At 42.2% G+C, this 16,723-nt stretch overlaps 1 protein-coding gene across 13 annotated transcripts in view; it reads left to right on the forward strand.

Annotated features, from left to right (window-relative positions):
* Window positions 1-16,723, forward strand: part of SYNDIG1 (synapse differentiation inducing 1) — a 185,395-nt gene that overhangs the window by 156,553 nt on the left and 12,119 nt on the right. The window contains exon 4 of one of the 13 annotated variants that reach the window (XM_040447891.1): window positions 1,295-1,447. The exons of the other annotated variants lie outside the window; for them this stretch is intronic. Coding sequence (XP_040303825.1) covers window positions 1,295-1,432 — 138 coding nt within the window. The 3' untranslated portion in view covers window positions 1,433-1,447. Of the gene's footprint in view, window positions 1-1,294; window positions 1,448-16,723 lie in introns of those variants that run through there. 13 annotated transcript variants of the gene reach the window in all.

Raw genomic sequence — 16,723 nt, forward strand, 5'->3', positions numbered from 1 at the left:
AAAGAAAGAAAGAAAGAAAGAAAGAAAGAAAGAAAGAAAGAAAGAAACCAGTGTGTTATGAAAAAAATAAAAACCAAAGTTTAAGTCATAGATGAGGCTTTGAGTAGGACAGGTTTGCTCTGCTTCTACATTTCGCCACAAGGAAATGGGGAGCTGAGTGCTTGATACCCTGCACCAGGTGCCCTGTTTTGGGACATGGTTGAGGACTCCCATTATCACAGTCAGTTGTCATCTCCTTTAAGTTCACCAGCACCCCTTACCCTATGCCTCGTATTCCTTTAACTATCAGGGAACCCCATGGACATATGGCACCATTCATTCATTGCCTTTGTTACCTACCTGACTACACTCTCTGGTAAACAGAAGGAGCAAGAGATCAAAGAAACAAGGACAAAAGTGAATCTCCCTCTCTCTTCCCCTTCCTCAAAGCCTCCCCCAAGGGGACCTACTCATACAGTGAGTTTATAAACCTGTGCATGCATGTAGTTTGGGTTTAAAAATAAACCAACATGCATTGCAACTTTCTTTTTCACATAATGTAAATACTTTTGGTATCAATATGTAGAGATCAACATTTTTAGTGATTCTGTGGTGTTATGTATGAATGTGCACTGTCTAATCATTTCCCTAAAGTGAGCATACAACTTGTTTCAGTTTCTCCTTTTGCAAGCACACCCACAGGTGAAATCCCATTGAACCAAAGATTATGCACATGCAAACTTGGTAGATACTATAAATTGACTTCCAGTAGTTTGTGCCAATTTTTACCCTCGCTAAGAAAATTTATCCTTGCTACTGTCTTCTCCACTAGGGCTCAGAGTTCAATTTTCCCTCATCTGGTAGATAAAAATAGAGATCTTGTCACTTCAATTTGCATTTCATTGATTACTATGATGTTAAATATCTTTGCTATTTTTATTATTTCTTCTATAAATTGCTGGTTCCTACTCTTACCTATTTTTATTGGGCTTTTGTATTTTACTGATTTGTAGGCAGTCTTTGTATATTGTAGCTATTATCCTGTTGGCCATTAGCTTTATCATATTTTCTTCCAGTGGACTTGTCAGTAGTGGTGTTTGCCATACACAGAAGTCCTGGGATCTCTCTGTGGTTGTTGGAAGGGAATCAGAAAGTATGGGGTCCATGTATAGCTGATATGGGCATCTCACCACAACCTAGGAGAAAGCAGAAGGCAGTGCCCGTGTTCAAAGACCCTATCTGAATGAGAGTCTCCCACAGAGCAGCCTCAAGAGCAGCCTACCTGTGTGACTCAGTGGCCTCCTATTTTTCCCAGATGGGAAGAAAGCATGGGCTTCCAACTGCCCCCTGCCACCAGCAGGAAGCCCTCCTGGAAAGAAAAGTAGTAGAGACCACCACTTGTTCCATGTTGGACTCTGGGGCCGGGTGCTCTCCTGACATTGGTGAGTCATGAACTCATGTGGAATTGTGTGTACTTTCTTCCCACCATGAGATGAGGGCAGAAAAGGAGAAAGTTGTGTATGGAAGAGCCCTGTCATCCTGACATAAAACCCACTGCTCAGCTCACATTTTATTTCTATATGCACCTCCTGTATATGCTTCACAGAACCTCCTACCAAAGCAGCTTTATCTTGTTCACTGGTTTTGTAACTTTCTGCTTTTCTGGCTGGCCTTTTCATACCCTGATAGTCTTTTATGGTTTTGCAGCTGGGATATTGAAGAATGGATGCAATGAGCATGATAAAAGCTACTTGGAGACGTGGTTGGACATTGTCCACTTTCCTAAATGGATAATGTGGTATCTCCTAGGGGCTGCATGGTCTTTTCTCCAGTTCTCCTGCTTCCTGATAAAAACTTGTGTTTCTAAATTGGAAAAACATCTTAATGAGGAGGCCAAAGGAATACCTTTTTTTTATAGTTTTTGTTTTTAATTTTTTTAATTTTTTATTTTTTTTAAATTTATATCCAAATTACTAAGCATATAGTGCAACAATGGTTTCAGGAGTAGATTCCTTAGTTCCCCTTACCCATTTAGCCCATCCCCTCTCCCACAACCCCTCCCGTAACCCTCAGTTTGTTCTCCATATTTATGAGTCTCTTCCCTTTTGTTCCCCTCCCTGTTTTTATATTATTTTTGTTTCCCTTCCCTTATGTTCATCTGTTTTGTCTCTTAAAGTCCTCATATGAGTGAAATCATATGATTTTTGTCTTTCTCTGACTAATTTCACTTAACATAATCCCTTCCAGTTCCATCCATGTGGTTGCAAATGGCAAGATTTCATTCTTGTTGATTGCTGACTAACACTCCATTGTGTGTGTGTGTGTGTGTATATATATATATATATATATATATATATATATATATATACACCACATCTTCTTTATCCATTCATCCATCGATGGACATTTGGGCGCTTTCCATACTTTGGCTATTGTTGATAGTGCTGCTATAAATGTGGGGGTGCATGTGTCCCTTCGAAACAGTACACCTTTATCCCTTAGATAAATGCCTAGTAGTGCAATTGCAGGGTCGTAAGGTAGTTCTATTTTTAGTTTTTTGAGAAACCTCCATACTGTTTTCCAGAGTGGCTGTACCAGCTTGCATTCCCACCAACAATGCAAAAGAGATCCTCTTTCTCTGCATCCTCACCAACATCTGCTGTTGCCTGAGTTGTTAATGTTAGCCATTCTGACAGGGGTAAGGTGGTATCTCATTGTGGTTTTGATTTGTAGTTCCCTGATGATGAGTGATATTGAGCATTTTTTCATGTATCAGTTGGCCATCTGGATGTCTTCTTGGGAGAAGTGTCTGTCTATTCATGTCTTTTGCCCATTTCTTCACTGGATTATTTGGGTTTTTTTGGGTGTTGAGTTTGATATGTTCTTTATAGATTTTGGATACTAACCCTTTATCTGATAAGTCATTTGCAAATATCTTCTCCCATTCTGTCGGTTGCCTTTTACTTTTGCTGATTGTTTCCTTCACTGTGCAGAAGCTTTTCATTTTGATGAGGTCCCAGTAGTTCATTTTTGTTTTTGTTTCCCTTGCCACTGGAGACGTGTTGAGTAAGAATTTGCTGCGGCCAAGATCAAAGAGGTTTTGCCTGCTTTCTCCTTGAGGATTTTGATGGCTTCCTGTCTTCCATTTATGTCTTTCATCCATTTTGAGTTTATTTTTGTGTATGGTGTAAGAAAGTGGTCCAGGTTCATTCTTCTGCATGTCGCTGTCCACTTTTCCCAGCACCATTTGCTGAAGAGACTGTCTTTATTCCATTGGGTATTCTTTCCTGCTTTATCAAAGATTAGTTGGCCATACATTTGTGGGTCCATTTCTGGGTTCTCTAGTCTGTCCATTGATTTGAGTGTCTGTTCTTGTGCCAGTACCATACTGTTTTAATGATTACAGCTTTGTAGTATAGCTTGATGTCTGGGATTGTGATGCCTCCTGCTTTAGTTTTCTTTTTCAAGATCGTTTTGGCTATTTGAGGTCTTTTCTGCTTTGATACAAATTTTAGGATTATTTGTTCTAGTTCTGTGAAGAATGCTGATGTTATTTTGATAGGGATTGCATTGAATATGTCGATTGCCTTGGGAAGTATCCACATTTTAACAATATTTGTTCTTCCTATCCAGGAGCATGGAAACTTTTTTCCAATTTTTTGTGTCTTCTTCAATTTCTTTCATAAACCTTTCTATAGTTTTCAGCATATAGATTTTCACCTCTTTGGTTAGATTTATTCCTAGGTATTTTACGGTTTTTGGTGCAACTGTAAATGGGATCAATTCCTGGATTTCTCTTTCTGTTGCTTCATCGTTGGTGTATAGGAATGCAACCGATTTCTGTGTGTTGATTTTATACCCTGCAACTTTGCCGAGTTCATGAATCAATTCTAGCAGTTTTTTGGTGCAGCCTTTTTGGTTTTCCATATAGAGTATCATGTCATCTGTGAAGAGTGAAAGTTTGACCTCCTCCTGGCCGATCTGGATACCTTTTATGAGCTTTATTTCTTTATGCATTCAAAAAAAAAACATACATAATTGTGCACAATTGCACAAATCCAATTATTCACACATGCTTCTTATTTTTTAGTGCAATCTTTTCTCCCTCCATGTTCTGCTTGGGTCCCCACATTAGTTCCCTCATTGGGTGCCTATGTTAACCACCTCAACTGCCCATCATTGCCCCTCTATCTTCAGCCATTTGTATGTGCACATCTATGTACTTTTGTACCAAGCACATCTACCTATGTGTGCGTCCTATCATATTTTTTAAATTGGACAAGATTTGACACACTTACTACATCTCATTGTTTTCCCTGACACTATTTCCCAACACTTTTGAAGTTTCTTACTTAACCCATATTGCTCGTCTAAATGCCCATGAAGTAATCATCTTGAAGACGATTACAATTTGTTCAGCTGTCTTCCATCACTGTGAATTTACTCTTTCTGGGTTTGGGGAGAAACTGTGAACAAAGATTCAGTCAAACGTGACCTTTAGTGAAAGCTTATATCTCTATTTACTGCTTCATAAGACTAGAGTGCAAGTAGGATCCTTCCATTATTGTCGGAAAAAATTAACTCCTTTTCAACCTACATACTTGGAAAACAATTTTAATGTAGCATTATAAGGGAACCCTATCTTGATTACACAAATAAACCTAGATGGGCTCTGGAATGCAGCAGCAAATCTTAAATTGCCACTGAGGCCCCAGTCAATCCTACAGGCAACTCTTTCGAGAACATCCCCTTCTACATCTGGCAGTCATTGGTGGACTTTCTGCTGAAAGGGAACCTATGGCAGGAGAGTTCCTGAAGCCACAGGCAGTGCCCTGGGAGCCACTGGCAGCTTGTCCTTTGGAGCATTGGTCTTGATGAGGGGTTGAAGGGTCAGGGCACAACACCAACAGGATTCACCACACACAGCATAGGTGCCCAATACATAGCGAACAGGCCAGTGAGAGAAAAGCAAGCAACCAAATGCACTATGCATGTGTGCGTCTCATATGCTAACTTAAAATTCCTTCCACCCAGAGCAACATTTTCCTCGAGATCCTCCCTCTGCCCCTCCCCCTTCCCTCCTTCAAATAATCTCTTCCCAGCAAAAAGCAAGCATGCTGGAGAAATGAGAAACTAGACTTGCAATGGAAATCCCCCAATTAAGAGAAGCATGTCCTCACATCCAACCTGGTCATCAAATATTCTTCAAGAGCCTCTTCCTAACCTGGAAGACCCCAGAAAAATGCAGGCCCCCCTAACCTCCTGCCACAGGGGAGAGCTTTCTCAAATGCTGATATCCCTTGATGTGATACATACCAAGTCATTAAAGTCCTAAATTTCAAATCAAGAAAAAGAATACAGATGTTCCAGAAACAAAACAAACAAGCAAAGAGCAGAACAGATGCTTCCCCAACAGGCACCACCCAGAGATCTGACCCCAGAGGCAGCGGGTCTCTCCCCAGGAAGAGGGGGCACAAGAACAGGGATGATAGCAGGCGGGCTGCATTCTCTACACACCAAGGTGGCCGGGTGCATTCTCTACCTACCTGGTGCACCTTGCACTTCCCCCACCCCTTCTCCCAGAAAACTTCTCCATTTCCTGTGGACTCTCTGGACTTCCTGCAGAAACATCTTAGACACTGCTGAGACCCTGTGGGATTAAATGCTTTGACAAAGCCCACAGCTGGTTAATGGCCAAGCCAAGACTATTACATGCCTATCCAGTGCCAGAGAGTGCTCCCTCCAGATGTCACATTTCCTAACCTCACAAGGATCATAAAACATGAAGGCGAACAGGTCCCCTAAATGAAGAAGAAAAGCCACCAGCACAGTGCAGCACTGCCACCTCGTACAGGCACTAAGCCCCTCAGTGACATTGTAGGCTGAAAGTAACAGATAGTGACAGAGAACCCAGACAAAGCTGGAACAAGCAAGCCAGCTCCCATGGAAAGTAGGGTGGATGGGTAAGGCTGGACAACTTGGTGGAAATATTCAACCAGTGAAAGGCTTGGCCAAAGAGCTGGACCCTGCATGTGTGGAAGCCTGAGCTGGTCTCTGACCCAATGCTGCTTGCCAGGGGGAGTGGGGCTTCAGAGGAGGAGACTCTCTGAGCTTCAGAAGGCAAAACCTGACCTCACTTCATCTCACAGGACACAGAAGTGGGAGCCAGTTGCCAAGTTTGTCAAAGGCCTTGTGTTGCCATAACAACATCCTACGTGTAAAACACCCCTCCCCACTCAGCTTGGGAAAAGCAGGAGCTAAAAGGGAAGGGATAGATAACCCAATGTGGTGCAGAAAGTCTGAGAGGCCGCAGAGCAGCTCGTGCCCTGGCACACAGGTGAAGTCACCCCCCAGAGCACAGGCACCTGCTCACCAGTCCTCCTCTTTCTGCTGCAGTTGCAAAATGGGATGTTTTACCAGACAGGACAATAACTGACAAATGTGCAAATATATTGAGAAGAGCAATATGGCAGAAGGTAAAAATAGAATTGGTGTTTTTTGTTTTTTTTTTTATGTGCCCCTGGGTGATTGTCTATAGATGTGATTGCTACTGAAAACAAACCAATCAACCCACAGAAAATGGCAGAGCAGTTGTCAAGATAAATAGTGTAGTAAATGTGAAATCAAAGCCCAGGATGCTGATACAAAAGGCTCACTGTTCAGGGCTGTGATCCTTTCTTTTTCTAAGCACACAGAGTTGTTTATGAAATATCCCCTCAGTGACCCACAAATGCACAAGGTCAAAGTCCAGGCTTTCAGGCCTTACACTGAATCAGCAGGCAGTGGGGGCCTGGAAAGCCACCCTGTTCTCCTCACAGGACTCCTGTCTCCAGGGGTAGCTGGTTCAGAAAGATGAACAGGGGCCCAGGAAGTAGAGGTGAGGGAGGCGTGGTCCTCAGGCAGGAGTAACAGAGGTCCTCACATGATTACTACATGTGCTGCAATCTGAAATGTGGAGACAGAAGAGGTTGATACCGAGCAGCACAGAATGTTTGGCTCTCTATGAGGTGAGTGGTGACCAAGGAGAGTGTAACCAAGTTCAGGAGAGAGTTGTCAGATGGCCAATGAGGGATTTACATCCCCCAGGGAATCACGCCCAGGATCCAGCCAGGTGCTGTGCATCAGAGTCAGAAAAGGACAGTCATACCAAGGTAAGTTACCCTCACACAGACACCCAGATATCAAGGCACTGGGTCTGTGCCATGTCTCAGCATCCAGTGCTGGAGGAATATTTAGGGTCACTGTACTTGAGTTTCCCTGACCCAAAGGACCTCACTAACACCTCTCCACTGCATTCATTTAGAAACAAATTGAGTGGCCAGCCTGATGTTGTCTAGGAGAAAATGTCATCTGCAGTATCAATATGCACTTTCTGTTTACCACCATTGAAATGTTGGAATAACTATGAAAACAATAGGGTAAACTTTAAAAACAACTACATTTAAGAATTTAGTGTGTTCCTTCCAATCCTTTTTTATTCTATGCATTATTCTGTATGTAAGTAAGATTATGTCTTAAAATGTGCCATTTTTTTATTTATATATGAAATTTATTGTCAAATTGGTTTCCATACAACACCCAGTGCTCATCCCAAAAGGTGCCCTCCTCAATACCCATCACCCACCCTCTCCTCCCTCCCACCCCCCCATCAACCCTCAGTTTATATACACAATGGAATACTATGTGGCAATGAGAAAAAATGAAATATGGCCTTTTGTAGCAAAATATGCCATTTTATAACTGATATTGAGAGCATTTTTCATGTAATTAGCAATGCTCAGAAAGCGTAATATTTACCAGATAGCCCACCATAGGTAAATAGCATGATTATTTAGTTACTCACCTTTTAAGGCACTTACACTTCCCCCAACTTTCCACTCTAATAAGTAATACTGTGGGGTTTTTTTTCATTTTTTACTTAAATCTGTGCTAGTCTTTACTGTCACTTCTTAAGAAACAAGCTTTTCTTAATATCATTAATTCATGGTTATCTAGTAGCCCTTCTGTAGGAAGACTTTTAAAAATGATTTGTTTTCTTTATTATGTAATTGGTTTTCTGTGAAATGGACTGGAAGGAGGGAATAAAGAGGAGAACAAAAGAACTGACATGTTACCCATACTATAGCAATTATGAGAAAGTTTAATGTGCACACAAATTCAAGTTCAAGGGTCTCTTCTATAAACATCATGGGGTGGACGCCCTGCTCCATGGTGACACTGAACTGGCTCCCTCACAGATTTTCACAGGCACAAAACAGCTGTTGCCCAGGTGTCAGGGAGGCACCGCACACAGAGGAGCACCCTGGTGCACGGGGCAGACATTGGCCAGTGTGCACCCACACAGTGCCAAAACATTCATTTTTGTTCCTAAGAATTTTTTAAAGTTTATTTACTTAGTTTGAGAGAGAGAGAGAGAGAGAATGCATACAAGCAGGGGAGGGGCAGAGAAAAAGGGAGAGAGAGAGAGAGTCCCAAGCAAGCTCCAAGCTGTCAGCACAGATCTGGACACAGGGCTCAATCCCATGAACCATAAGAACATGACCTGGGCCGAAACCAAGAGTTGGACACTTAACCAACTGAGCCACCCAGATGCCCCAGTTCCCAAGAATGTTTATATGTTCCCCATGAGTATTTAAGAAAAATATGTTATTCCTCTCCTAGCTTTTAGAATCTCCTATCTCCTCCCCATTTATTTTCAGGAAAGAAGAGGGACTTTTGCCTAGAGCCTGAGAATGAGAGCAGTGGTTTCCATAGATGAGCATGTGTTATATAGTTCTGAGGTGAAAGCTGTCACTCACCAGCTATGTGATTTTGGATAAGTTCACCTCACAAAACCTTTAATTCTGTGTTTCCAGGGTCTCATTAGTGGATTCACATGCAGACGTGCTTAGCAGGAAGTATCTGCAACTTACATTGAAATGTACCCCAGAAAAGATAGATTGATGGATGAATTATATATGGGAGAGTTATATAGATGAATAGACATCTAATAACATAAATATAGTAATATCCTAATGGCCAGCTAAGGTGGTGGATATCTGGGTATTCACTGTAGGTTCTTTAACTTCTCTGTGTGCTTGATAATTTTCATAAAACATTGTTAGAAAAGAGTATTAATAATGGTGTGTACTTCAGGTTCTGTGCAAAGGAGTAATGAGATGAGACAAGTAGAATTTCAGTGTGGAGTCTCACATAAAGCAGAAGTAATGTGTTATTGTTCCTAATATTTGTCACAATAACCAGCTAGATGGGTATCATAACTCTGTTTTACGGAGAAAAGTAAAATTAGATACTCAAAAAATAGTGAGTAGTTCAAGGGCTGAGCCCTGAACTATGTCAGCCCTGGATTTGAGCCAGGAGTACCTTTCCCAAAGTCCTGCCCTGCCTTCAAGGTCCTCCAAGACAGAGCACAGGAGGGTGGGTCTGCATCTGTGGTCACTGTTCCTGGTCTCCCACGTGCTTACATCCAGTACCCTGACCGTTTTTTAAATAAATTTTTACTTTATAATAGTTTTATACTTACAAAACATTACAAAGGCAGTACAGAGAGTTCCCATCTGCCCCTTGTCCAGTTTCTTCTTTTGAAGACATCTTAGGGTGTAGTTCCTTTGTCACAACTAATAAATAAAATACATTGTACAAAAGGTTTGAAGTGTCACCAGTACTTCCCAGCTTCCAAGCCCTTTCCCAAAGACACCTCTTGAACATTTGAGTAAGTCTGTCTGGTATTTAGTAATTTCTTAAAAAGTTATAAAATTTATGGGGTGTGTGGGTAGCTCAGTATGTTAAGCATCCAACTCTTGGTTTCTGCTCAGGTCATGATCTCAGGGTCATGGGATCAAGCCGCACTTCAGGCTCTGTGCTGGGCATGGAGCCTGCTTGGGATTCTCTCTCTCCTTCTGCCCCTCCCCGGCTCATGTGCTCTCTCTCTCTCTCTCTCTCTAAAAGTTAAAAACTAAATTTAAGGTATATATTTTCTTAATTTCTTAATCTATCGGTTTACCATTTATTTATCACAGGCCAATTATTGTGATGGATGAAGACTCACTTTCTTATAAAAGTTCTCTGTCCCTGTGGCCTCCCTCCCCCCTGCCCCATGTCACCTCTGCCCATCCCCATCCTCTCAATATGGTCATCACAGCATCTTATTAATTCATTATCTGACTACAGATGCCCAGTCACTGCTAAGCCAAGTGCACGGGTATTGTTGCTTTTCAATTCAATTCAATTCAATTCAATTCAATTAGTATAGTTCATGGACTTAAGCTTTCTCTTTACTGTACTCATCAATAGCCTCTAGATATAATTTTTCATGATGTGACCAAATGTATCATATAAGCTATGGATTCTTTTTTATTTTCCTGGAGACCACACTCCTGGGGTCTTCTGTCTTCCTGCTCCAATTTAAGTTGACTGCTCTTTGATGCCATCCCTTTAACCTTTTGATTCCCTTGTAGTTTTGGCTCCTTTTTATTCCCTGTGTTTTTGTTTCTTGGATCTCGGGCCTGCTCTCAAGAATATTTATCTCTGCAACACCTGTTATTGCCATTGGTGTATCCATGAAGGACAATATGTCTTGCATTCCAGAAAGATGACAAGCTGCCAACATGGCAGACCAAGGGTAATTCATTTCCAGGAGATGGGTCTGGGAGCTGTGGCTGGGCTTCTCATTCTTTTGAGGGGAGAAAGAACATGGTGTTTGACCAGGGAGGACCATGTACAAATCCCATAACCTCAGAGTGTGCCATCTATGAAAGAGGTTAGAAACTTCTCCCCCAGGCTTCAGAAACCAGGAAGTAAGCTCTCTGTCTGTTCTGGACCATCAGAGCACAGTCAGAACCTCAGGGCCAGGCTAATCCTAGGTGTGGGCCCTCAATTTACATATAAGAATGGTGCAGGATACCCACTGAAAAATTAAAATATACGTACATTCAGGATTCACGCTGTGGACAATAAAAAGATGCTTCCTAAGAACAATGAAAGTTTTGCAAACCAGCAAAGAGGAAAATAATTAATCCTAGCTCTCAATAAAAACACAAAAGAAATGTATAATCTATATGAAGGGGAAAGACATACAAGAGGGTCGTCAGTGGATTTTCTTCTTAAAGCAGAACTATTACTTCCAGAACTCAATTAACAAAAACAATTCATTTTTAATCTCTTTGAGATTATAGAACTCTACAATAATCCCAAGAAGATTAAAATAATTGAAATAATTTAAGTGATTAAGAAGGAATAGAGATCCATAGTGAAAAAATGAGAGATCATAGTTAAAAATATTTTAAAAATCCAAACTTGGAAAATTCACAACTAGAATTTTTAGAATTGGGAAGTATAGAGTACCTGTAATAATAATAACAAAAAAAAAAAAAAACATTTTTGGTTTAAGCAGCAGATTGACTGGATGCAACTGAAGAAAGAATTTATATACCAGGAGATAGATACATGGGAATCACCCAGATAAGCACAGAAAGAGAGATGGAAAACAGGAAAGAGACATGGCACACAGAAAGAAGAGGTCCAACATGCAACCAATAGAAATTCCAGAGAGACAGAAATGAGGACAAAATGGAATAGTAGTGATATTTAAAGTCATAATGGCTGAAAATTGTCCAAAGTGAAGACAGGTATACATCATCAGATGGAGTAGTTCACTTCCTGAGTCCTGAGCAGAGGAAAGTAAGCTTAATGACACATAAGGATACATCATGGTGGGGCTGTAGAGCAAGAATTGGAAGAATCAACAAAAGGCTTAGCGATTAGCCCTTCATAGCCCTATTTTACTATTTTACCCCTGGCCATCTCATTGTTACTCACAGCTTTGACTCTTACCTACATATAGGTAACTTCTGGTTCCTAACTCCAGTGCAGATGCATATGGACAAATACATGTCTTTGCTTGGATATCTGAAAGGTAACCTTGAATCCTAGGCCAAAGGCCAACTTTGTCATCACCTTGCTCCTGCTCCACTAAATATACATACTTCCCTTTGTTTCACTGGTGTCACCTTTGACTTGCCACAGTCTTCTATCCCTGTCCCTCACTTGGGCTGTCTGGAAGAGGCATGGGGAACATCTGAAATATGCACATCTCTTGCTCTCCCACCCATACTCCCTTCTTTCTTCTGCAAGCAGACCCTCAGTATCTTCCATTCTTAAGGAGCACACCAGACCTGGGTGGTCTATGCCTCCCTACCTCTTCATTTTTTTTTCTCCTCTCCAGCCCCACCAGTCCTTTCTCCCTATACTCCACCCCCATTCGAAGTGCACCTTCCCCTAGTCCCACAACAGGACATCTCCAAGCTCAAGCCCTGAGTCCCTAAGGAAGGCTTCCCTGGCCCCCAAGTCCGATCATGCTCCTCTGAGGCATGCCTTCATGGAACCATTTACAACATTAATATCAGCTCCCCAGTAGACCATAAGCTCCAGGAAAACAAAGGCTGCCTTCTCACTGACTTTTTTATCTTCAGCACTTAACACAGAACGCTGCAGGAGGATGACACTAAAAAATGTTCCTTTAATGAATGAAGAGTGTTAAGGAATAATTTTGCAGATATATCCCAAACACTTGAGTGAACTGGTGCCTTTTCCAACATTAATTCAAACTGTGTGCTGACTTGTGAATGAAACAATGATGTGTCCTGCAGACACGCCCTTCCCCCTTCAAGCTATGAGCATCACAGTGTTTACTGCTGAGATTGCATCTGGCTCTTGTGGTTTGGTCTCTGTATTGCTGAACTTGGTTTTCTCACTCATTTCTAATATTCAGTCTTCCCTCTTATGATGACTTGCTTAGCAAAGGAGCTGGATTTGAACTTGTCAAATTTGTTTAGTATCTGCTGCCAGTGAGTAGCCCATGCTGGTCCCTGTTTTGGGCTTACTCCTGGCCGTCTGTCCTCTTCATGGGGAACCTCACTGCCTTCTGGTTGGCTGCACAGCCTGCCAGCTGGGGGGGGGGGTGCACTTTCCAATTCTACTCCCTAAGGGGCCTGTAATTTGTTTTATTTTCCTGCTAAAGAATTCCTGACCTGAAGCAACCCCAAATGTGCAATGACTGAGTGGGAAAGAGGGAGTTAGGTCTCAGAATTTACCTTTAAGTCAAGTGGAATAAAGGTGAGGTGGTCATGGCAGGAGTCACTCGGATGCGACACTGGGGATCTCCCCAAGGGACACACAGGAGCCTTCACAAACCACCTCTGCTAAAAGGAAAAGTGTCTACTTCAAGACAGGGGCTTCAGTTCAGTTGACTTTGCTTCTTTGTCCTTCAGAAGCATGCCTGTGAACCAGACTGCTAAAGACTGTTTGTGTCCCCAAATCCAAATGTGAAAACCCTGACCCCCAATGCAATGGCATTAGGAGGTGAGGCCTTCTGGAGGTATTGGGTTGGGATGAAGCCATGATGGGATTAGTTCACTCATACGGGGATAAAGCGACCACTGTGCTATTGCTCAATCATGTGAGAACACAGCAAGAAGGCAGCTGTCTGCAAACCAGGAAGAGAGTTCACACCAGAACCCAACCCTGTTGACACCCTGATCTGACCTCCAGCCTCCAGAACCATTAGAAAGATGAGTTTGTTGCTTAAGCTCCCCTACTAAGGTAGTTTGCCAAACTAAGATATAAACTTCCCAGTGCATCCCCAACCTCCCATAGGGCTCCATTGCATGTACCTAATTACAAGTATAAAATACTCATTTCTCAAGTTTTGTTGTTTATCTCAAATGAAAAAAGACATTTCTATTTGGAAGCCAGGTTCCAGTGAGGCCAGCCATAATAAGTAGGATTATTTTCTGAAGTGTGTCCAGGTGACTCCTGCTGCCCCTGTCCTTGGGAGATGTCATTTGAGAAGTATCCTGATATTTCAACCTAAAGTGAACAATGCCTGTTCTTTTCCACAAATGCCTGTTGGGCCACATCCCCTGTGCCACATTTTGGGAAACATTTCATTCAAAAAGGATGTTTCTCTAATGCTACTTTTCCTTCCCCTGCTTGGTTTGATGTGATATTAATGCACAACATACAGATTCCCCTTGATTCCACTGCATCTGTTGTGCTATTTCAGCTCAGATGCATGGATTTCAAGCTACGGAGAAAGCACTGTTGTTCACTTTGCCGTGTGTGTACAAACTACTCCACATTGGTCTCCAAGGTCCACCGATTGGGAGCAGAGTGCAAAATCACAAATATGCCTATGCTGACTTCTTTATTAGACCTTCTAATGATGTGCCAGATGTCAGATGCAAGCTAATGAGAAGCTGCTTGGGTCGAATGAATTCAAAAGTAAACACAAGAAATTTTCTTTTATTGGTTTTAAAAGAATAGAAGAAAATTTTAAACGTCCTCTAATGCCCTGAGGCAGTAACTAAAAACCACCCTTGTAAGCAGGCAATGCAGCTTGGTCGTGTGCTGGAGTGTGTACACATTCCCTGGTCTGTCCATGGGCTCTCCCAGATCGGAGGGGAAATATGGGTTCCTCAGAATGGCATTTAGACATGGATTTGGGGTTTCAAAATGAGATGCTGGGTGTCAGAGGGCAGCTTTCTACTCTCACATCAAATATGATTGGAAAAGAGCTCAGACGTGGATGGGGGAGCTTCCTGGAGGCTAAAGAGGATGGAAGCAGCTCTGTGTGCAACAAGGTTACATGCTAGGATCCATCCCCAGCCAAGCCTCCAGCTTGGCTTTTGTCCAGGTGAGAGAGGGTGCCTTAATTCCTGCCAGCCACTGTTGGAGAAAAAAAGCCTGTCCTTTGCAGCTGGCCAGCACCAGGAGCTCTCACTATAGCCCACTGAGTTAAGGAGGAGGGAACCAGGATCTGAATATTTTCATTTCTAAAACTCTTGAGATGGTATCACATGAGGATTTGCTGAGAATGCCTATCCTTGCAAATATAAGATAAATTCAGTGGTAGCCATATATACTGGTGGTATCAGGTTCTCTCTCCCCAGCCTCCACCATTCTCAGCCCAGGTGTAGACCTGCAGCTTGTAGGCCAAACGGGCAGCAGAACCATCTGGTAATGTAGACATTTAATTTGCCAGAGATCCTTCTCAAAGCTGAAGGCTTGCCTCATGCACTAGCAAGAGCTTTCTTCCTCCTACTTCCTTTCCTCCCTGTTCCATCACCCCCCTCTCCCTCCTTTCTCTGAAGCCCTGAGCTGGTTTTCCTTGCTGAGCTACTCCAGTGCGAGCTACAGCCACAGGAACAGATGGTGCCTATTCAGCCATCAGAACCCTGACTGGCAGCGTGGGAAAGCTGGCCAGTGGTTGGAAAGCTGACTAGTTGGTCTGTTTGTGCTGTGTTTGGGTAAATGGGATGACGTTCCTATTCAGATGATCCACATCCAACAGGATGCAGATGCTTTCAATTGAAACAATAATGATAACTGTAATGAACAAGCGTGTTCAAAGACAGTTTGGCTTACTTGTTCTAACAAGAGGCTCAGTCCACCAACCAGGAGAGAACTACGCTGACACAGCATCATCCATCTGACTACAGTGATCTCAGGTGGTATGGCTGATGACTTTTAATTTTTCTACAGTTTCCTTCTCAAAGTGCCTCCCAAGCATTTTTGAGAGGCAGCATGGCTTAATGCAAGATCAATTTTCTAGAGTCAGACCTACAGGTTTCTGATCTATTGCTGAATAGTTGTATGACTTTGAACAAGTTACTGCCCCTCCTGTGCTTCGTTTTCCTCATCTGTAACTGAAGATAAGCAAAGTCACTGTGTCATGAGGTCTTGATACTAAAACACAGTACCTAGGACAGAGTAGTGAACATTCTAGCAATCTATTGCCCTTTAGCTAAGTACCCAAACAGTTTGAGACAACTACTAGATGCTCATGGATATAGATAGATAGATAGATAGATAGATAGATAATAGATAGATGATACATAGATTTGAAATTTCCTAACTCTATAGTGAGAAAGCCCATAATCAATGGCACTTCTATAGTGACAAGCATACCCAGTGCCCAGATCTTTGTTTCTAACACCAATTTTCCAATAAAAGCAATCAGGGGCCCATGGGGAAATGGCTGATTATAGGATTTGGCCAGGAAATATACAAGATGAGCCTGGAGCAGCATCCTACAGTACAAAAAGGGAAAAGTGCTCCAAAATCAAAAGGATGGGGGCATGTCAAGGGGACATAGGAGCCAGCCTGAAAAATCTTTTCATGGCCAAAGTGACAAATAGTATTGAATTATAAGCCAAAGTATAATGTATAATATCAGGGTCCATACTGATATAAATGAATGACTGGATGAATTGATTCATGGGGGAGAACACACAAATCTCCCTTACAGATGAATTCCAAATGATTTATGTAGACACTCCACCCTGAAGGAAGAAAAGCACATATCTCATATCATGTGTGGGCTATGCAGTGACCTCCTTTGACAGAGGACAGTATGCAAAGGTAGAAAGAAGAGTGACTTTAGAATAGGGAAACCTGATAAATACTACTTCTGCCAGACAATCAAGGTCTGTATGCCCAGTGATAAGTCCTGTTGATAGGATGTACTCTTGACATGAAGTGATTAGAAGGGCACTTTACCACTGTGGTATTCCTCCCTCAAATCCATTAGACAACTGTCAGTAGAGGAGCATCCCACAATATGTATGACCAGTGCTCCTCAACATTGTCAAGGTCATCCAAAGCAAGGAAAGCCTGGGAAGCTATCATAGCCAAGAAGAGCCTAAAGAGACATGATATCTGAATGCAATATGGTATCTTGGATGGG

Source organism: Herpailurus yagouaroundi, unplaced genomic scaffold, assembly GCF_014898765.1.
Source record: "Herpailurus yagouaroundi ecotype Mexico unplaced genomic scaffold, PumYag 196, whole genome shotgun sequence".
Classification (NCBI taxonomy): Eukaryota; Metazoa; Chordata; class Mammalia; order Carnivora; family Felidae; genus Herpailurus; species Herpailurus yagouaroundi.